This window comes from Oryzias latipes, chromosome 22 (assembly GCF_002234675.1).
Source record: "Oryzias latipes chromosome 22, ASM223467v1".
Classification (NCBI taxonomy): Eukaryota; Metazoa; Chordata; class Actinopteri; order Beloniformes; family Adrianichthyidae; genus Oryzias; species Oryzias latipes.
The window spans coordinates 11,781,464-11,788,343 of NC_019880.2; the positions used below are offsets into that span (position 1 = coordinate 11,781,464).

Sequence of the window (6,880 nt, forward strand, 5' to 3'; positions counted from 1 at the left end):
TATGTTATCGTAAATAAGCCTACCGTTCCTCAGTCCAAATTGTATTTTCCAATGTTGATATCATTTAAGATTTATTCCGTCTTGAAACAATTTTATGATGTTATAGGTTGTTTCCATTAGACTCAAGATGTCCACCACAACATGGTTCTTTGAATCAAAAAAAGCTGCCTACGTGGTTCTAAGTTCTGTCTAACAGGTTCTACCGTTGACTGCACTACAGAATTGTTGTGTGGTGTCACCCAGAGAAAATATCTTTATTTGGATGCAAGGCTCAATCCAAATAAAGTCGATTCAGTCGCCTTTTTTTTTTTTTGCGACAAGGACATCGCCATGTTGGAGCCAGACATCATCAGTAAGCAGTTGATTGGTTTGAGTTGGTCTGAGTCATGGTTTCTATGGCAACCACTCTTGCTAATCAGGAGTGAGACAACATGAGACTAAATACTTTTATTGCGGAATCTGATTGGTCCTTTTTATAACTTTAATAACTTGAACTACAGAAGAATATGATGAAAAAACAAAGGATGAGTAAGAGCATGTTAAATAAAGGTATCAGAGCAAGAATGATTATTCTGACAGGTATAATAACTTAGTAATAAATGTTGATTTCTCCATTCTCCATTCCTCCATTCTTGCTTCTTCGAGCCACCGGGTACCACCTTTTTAAAACACAAGGGGCGACGGGTCACTCAGTCCAATTCTCAACCCAACCACGCCATCTGGGTGTGGTGGATTCAGGCTACTGTTCTCTATAGTTCTTGTCTGATTGTCAATACGGTGAAAGCTGGAGGTGATGGATGTCTTGGTGACACCTCGGCTTTAAAAAGGACCACATATTTCTTCCCTTTCCTTCTCTAGATTGACTGATTATGAGGATTTCTTACTTCAATTTAAAATACTTTGCTGATAGTATAAATAATCCCACTTCTGACACCAACGTGAAAAAGGACAGCAGAAAGCGGCTTAACTTTGACAGCAACCATTTATTTTAAGCACATTAACAAATAATCTAAGAGATATAACAGAGTTGACCACATAAATAAAACATTTTCTCTTTGTAGACAGACAGGAGATACTGGGTTGCATTTCATATTGATTATTAATATTATATTATTCATTACTTTTGAAACAGATTCTGGTTGAGAAAAACATTAATAAATGGTAAATTATGTAACATTATCAAGCATAAATGTAAAATTCTACAACACTGATATATATTGGATGGAAAAAAAGTACAGTTATTTTTTTGTTTCTCATATTTTATCGGAAGAAAAAGGAAAATTTCGGTCAAATAGATGATATTTTAGAGGTGATCACATTTTAAATATACATATTTCAGAGAAATTGAAAAGATATTCGTTTAGACCTCAAATATTTTATCATTTCACTCTGTTAATTGTTCATTTTCAACACCTATCAAGACTTATAAAGTCTGAAAAGCAGAAAATTGGAGGTAAATGTATGCATGGTTAATGTCCCACTTAAAAAAACAAACTCTAGCTGTAGTTTTCCTGGGGAATCCTGTCCTGCATGGCAACACCTTGCAAATCGGCCACAATGGTGGAAGTGTAAAGGCGGGCCATTTTATGAGACATTGTCATGCTGCTTGACCCTTGACCCCGGTACTTTCCTTTTCCTCTCCTCTGAGACAGGAAGTGGAGACACAAGCAGGACAAGAATTTATTGTGCAACGAGGCGTAAATGAAGGGGTTGTAGCAGGCCGAGCTCATGGCGAGCAGGTGTGCGGAAACCTGGATGACATTTACGTAGTTCTTCCCCAGGATGGAAAAATCTGTGTCCAGGTCACGTATCAGGTTCACCACCTGGGGAGAAAAGATGGTTATCTGTAACAGAAAAGTGCAACTTTTAAATGAAATTATCAAAAGTAGTTTTTGAAGTGTTTTTCCTAAAGGGGAATAACTAAACTGCAATTGGTACTGAGTGGATTTGAAGTTCATTTTATAACATTTTTCTTCTAATGATACGTTCAAAAACACATGCGTTCTTGAACATGCCTTTAGCATTAAGTGTTCACAATGTGCAGGCAGGGAGGGGCTGTTTTTTTTCTTTCTACTTTTTACTAACGCATGTCCGCCACCTACAGTTGAAGAGGCTTGGTGTGAAATGTTGCAGCAGTATTAATCTCATAAATCTTGCTTCAGACTTTTTCTTTAACAGCTCAATTGCAATATATGAAAGGCGTGGTGTTATATAATTCTGGTTGGGCACAAACTTCTCTTTTACGATCAATTATCAAACAGTTGGCACCTCGGCATTCTGAAAAGCGACGCCTTCCAAACATTTCTACCAAATCCGAGTTTCTGATTGGTTAAAGTTTGTGCTGGTTAAACTTGCAGTGCGCATTCAGTAGCCGTGCGTTGTGTACGTAGAGCCTGAAAATGTTCGTAGAAACTTGCATAGCTATGTGTGATTGAAAGAGTTTTGATTGGTCAAACTTCAACCTGGTATAACTTGGAACGTGCATTCAATGGCAGCCCTTTTTGATAGTGTATTCTATGAACAGTTGTGGAAACTTGCGTAGCTATGCGTAAAGACAAACATTTTGAACGCAGAAGCTGGAGATGTGCATTTACGTACGTTTACATAGACTTTTCTTCTGAAGTGGCTGCTTGAACGTGCATTCCCAAAGGCAGTGTGAGTGTAGCTTCATGAGCAAAATATGCTTTGCAAAATCGATTTTTTAGTAAAAAGTATAAAGTAATTTCCCATGTAGTCCTTTATTTGTGAAAACAGGGTTTTTTCCTTGTTTAGGATGGTTAAATGTACTTTTTTTGATTAAATCTGGTTTATTGTGCACCTGCAAAGGGAGCCAGGAGAAGGCAAAACATAGAACAGACGCCAGCAGCAGACAGAACGTCTTCCTTCTTCGTCTGCTCCAGGACGCCCGTGCAGACCTCAGCTCCAGACAGGCGGTCAAACCGGACATGGTCCTTTGCTTCAAGTGATAGGAGATGGCGCAATAAGATATGGAGACGGCGGCCAGCGGCACAAAGTAGGAGAAGAGGAGGATGAAGCAGGAGTAAATGAGGCGGCCTCGCTCCTGGCCATCCCAGAACTCTTCGCACACGGCCATCTCCAGGCCTGCGGCGTGCAGGTCTAGGTAGACTGTGTGGAGGGCGATGGGTGAGGACAAACCCAAAGAGGACAACCAGATGACCACCACCAGACCCCAGCAAAACTTACAGCCCGCTCTTTTGCGGATGGGGTAAGCCACAATGATGTATCGGTCCACTGCGATGGCCATCAGCGACAGGACGGCTGCGTAGACAGCGGCAGACTGCATGATGGCGACGAAGTGGCACATGTGGTATCCAAACACCCACCCACGCCTGTCAAAGGCATAGGACGCCGTCAAGGGGACGCAGAAGACGCACATGACGAGGTCGACGAGGGCCAGGTTACTGATGAGGAAATTTGTGGTGCTGTGTCGTTTTTTGTTGTGCCAGATGAAGAAGAGGAGGAGGAGGTTCCCAGAGCACGCCACCAGAACCACGGCAGAGTAGAGTGGGATGAAGAGGAGCTTCAGGCTGATCAGGAAGTCAAAGCCAGAGAAGGAGGGGACTGAGAAGAGGGGCGGCGAGAGGAGAAGGTGTGAGGCGTTGCAGCAGGAAGAGAAGGAGGGCGGTGAGTCTGAGGCTGGGGAGGAGGAGTTCTGGGTGGATTGATTTAGCGCGCTTTTCCAGTCCATCGCTGCAGAGGCAAAATCAAATATACCTTTTACTGTCTTCATTCAAATGGCCTCCATTTATTTATCCTTCCTTTACTGATGTGGTTTAATCTTTAAACGTCTGCTGCTCCAGGCTTTCATTTTACTGATGGAAATCAAACCACATTTGCTCCAAAATTACCTCAATTTAGCAAATGCAGGTTTTTTTTCATAGCCTGAAATAAATTCACGTGTCAAAGGGTTAAATTAATCATTGGAGTTTTGAACAAAAAAGCTGACCTGAGATGTTCAGGAAACTAAATAAAAAACCTGTGCTGCACAAAACTATTTTTATTTTTCTGGCTCAGCAAGGCCAAGTAGCATCTTTTACCCTATTTTAAAACGTATTGTTTTCATAAAAATACTTCCCTTTATGTCTTTATGTTCAGATTTAAATTTTTCTAATTAATGCTTAATTATTTAGTAACCTCCTATCAACAATTAAGAACTTTCAAATTGGACATCATTATTTAAAATCTTTCCAATCTGTGAATCAAAGCAGTCTCTTCTAGCATGCAGAATGAACTACAATAGAATTAACACAACTGACAACTTGTTCTCAGCCAATTATGAATCAATTTTGAAGCAAGTATTTTCTAAATAAATGTGTGTGGAGGAAAAAAGAGAGAAGTACCTTCAGGAGATGTTGTCTTTGCTGAAGGGAGCCTCGCAGTGTTGCCGTCTCACCTCCTCACTGTGTCCCTCTCTGCTTCAGAATGAGGAGGTCTCTGTGTGTGACTGAGACCCACACAACAGTTTTCATTGTGTGAGTCATCTCCTTCAGGCGAAATTATATTCATGTCTTTACAAAACTCCTAGATTTAATTTATACATTAATTACAACCTTTTCTAAGAACCCCCTACTGTTTATTTTCTGAATGTTTTACAGCAAATCTTCTCATTGCGTGCCCCCTTTTTACCATTCAACACACTATATATGAGTGAATTTAAAATAACATGCAACACATAGATTCTAAGAGGCGGTTACAGCTCCATCAATCTGTTATTATCTGTGAGTTTGATCACAAGCACAGGCTGATCACAGTGCCGCCACACATCCATGAAAACAGGATCCAAATTGGCCCGTTGGAAGGCAAAACACGTTCTTTTTTTCTCCAGCAGCAGCGGCAAAGTAACTATTCCAAATACTTAACATTATTTAAGAACTGTTGGTGTCCTTGTCGGAGCCGCACAGCCGAGCAGCGTGAGGCTGTGACGCAGGAAGCCGACAAGAAGTGGCCAGTGCCCGACTTAATGGGCGTCTAAATTTAGAGACTTACTGTGAAAACAATAATTATCCAAATCAGGTCAATACTTAATGCCTTGAGGGGTGACATGATGATTATTATTACATTTTGTTCACTAAAGATTTATTCAGACAGATCATAAACCTCAGAGTATTTCACTTTTTTAAACCAAATCTTAAAGAAACACAAAATAAAAATAATACTGTAACAAATATTTGTATTTAATTCTACATGTGCGATGTGGTTTGTTCAGCGTCTTCCTCCTCTCAGGTGCTTTTACATTGGCCCCATCGATGTGACAGGAGCAGGATTATGGTGATCAGGACTCACTTTGGGGAAATGATTAGGCTGCAGAGCTGTGAATTCCTGCAGGAAGGTCAGAGGGGCTGTTCTTCTTTTGTCTGATAATATTCCTGTACAGCTTTTTTATTGATGCCATTTCAGGCAAAAGTAATAAAAGCGTGCTTGCCGTTTCTCAAGGTCTTGCGATGAATATCACAGCAAAGAACGAAACAGGTTCAGTATTAACTATTTGAAAGATTGGAATGGCGTCACACACATACATCTCACAGACAAAACTCGGACATTTTACTATTTCATAAAAAAATAGAAATATGTGATGGCCAATTCCATTTTTTGAGGCAGACAGGTTCCATCTCACTTCCAAAACTAACTTGGTATTTTTGTGTACTATTTTGTCTAATTTGTTTCTTGAAACAGCTGTTCCGCTGTTTTTCTGTTTGGCTTTTCCTTGTCTTCTCTGATTCCAACCAATCACAGCAGAGGGTCACACCTTCACATTTTGGTTCAACCTTGTCCCAAGAAGCCAAAATCCCAAAGACTTTTATGGAGAAATAAACAGCTTTTACTCAGTCACGATGTTTGTCAGAATAACCATTCTCCATCTGCATCCCAGAGGGTGTGGACTTCCCAAAAATCTTCCTCCTGATTGGTGAGAGTGGTTGCAGTAGAAATGATGACTTGGACCAGTTACTGCTTATTGATGTCGTCTGGCTCCAAAATGTGGGCGTCCTTTTTTTTTGTTGAAAAAATGGCGTCTGAATTACCGGTGACTTGATTTCACTAGAGTTGAAAGGAAAGCCATTTTGATGGGTTTTGTATGAGTTCTCATACAGTCACTGGTTCATAAAGGATGTAAACCAAATTGCTTAATTGCTTTAGAAGATTCCCCAAAAAATTACAAAATGAAATCTGCTAGTTGTTTATTAGGCCAATATTTCAAATAATTTCCCTTTCCTGAAATGATCTGGTCTAAAATGGATAGGAAAAATTAAAGTTAATTATGGCTTTTGTTCGGTTTATTGCTATAATGGCTTTTTGTGGAGCAGGTCGAGATGACCTCGAGTACAATTTTCTGCTTTGTTAACAAACTGAGCAAAATTCTGTTGACAATTTTCAGCGAATGGTGCCTCAAAGTGCTTCATCTTTAGCCGTAGAACCTCGCCTCCCTGTCTCTTTTGCAGCCGTGTTTTGTCTTTCCCAGACGTCAAATTCAGAGCAACTGTTTTCCATCAAAAGATAAAGTGTCTTACTTTCAGCAGTTAATACGCCTTTTATGTCCTGCAGTGATTGAAAATTGGGTTTAAGGGAGATGTAGGACGCTCTCTCTCTGTGCAAACTGTAAATCTTCACATGCAGCTCTTGGCAGCAATTATCCAGGATCCTTGGATTTCCAGCTTTCCCCTCAGTGTGGCGCAGGTCCTAAATAACCTCACGTGTGCATCTGATGAACACGCATAAGTGGCCAATTGAGGCTCTAAAAGCAGAATCCGCTGGAGTCCCTTTTATATCCGGGGTTGTTAGGTTGGGCCTGTTTGAGCGATAAATGCATATGAATCCCAAAATGTAAACGTTCATCTGTTGTCATCAAGCTGTTTTCTTCTCT

At 40.3% G+C, this 6,880-nt stretch overlaps 1 protein-coding gene across 2 annotated transcripts; it reads right to left on the reverse strand.

The window, feature by feature from the left end:
* Positions 1-714: 714 nt before the first annotated feature.
* Positions 715-4,558, reverse strand: LOC101157262 (prolactin-releasing peptide receptor-like). 2 transcript variants are annotated; one of them, XM_004082540.4, is made up of 3 exons: positions 4,362-4,558; positions 2,819-3,711; positions 715-1,823 (listed from the first exon to the last, which is right to left on the reverse strand). In XM_004082540.4, exons 2-3 carry the CDS (start codon positions 3,707-3,709, stop codon positions 1,497-1,499), a joined length of 1,218 nt encoding a protein of 405 aa, XP_004082588.1. In that variant the 5' UTR covers positions 3,710-3,711; positions 4,362-4,558; the 3' UTR covers positions 715-1,496. The 2 variants fall into 2 exon arrangements, with proteins under 2 accessions (XP_004082588.1, XP_023807810.1); XM_023952042.1 differs by lacking the exon at positions 4,362-4,558 and having other exon boundaries at positions 2,819-4,020.
* Between the last annotated feature and the right edge of the window lie 2,322 nt (positions 4,559-6,880).

Coding starts and splice junctions, on each gene's coding strand:
- LOC101157262 (XM_023952042.1), bottom strand. CDS start 3,751: ATGAAGACAGTAAAAGGTATATTTGATTTTGCCTCTGCAGCGATGGAC. Junction 1,824..2,818: donor TCTCCTGGCTCCCTTTGCAG/GTGCACAATAAA, acceptor TTTTCTCCCCAG/GTGGTGAACCTGATACGTGA.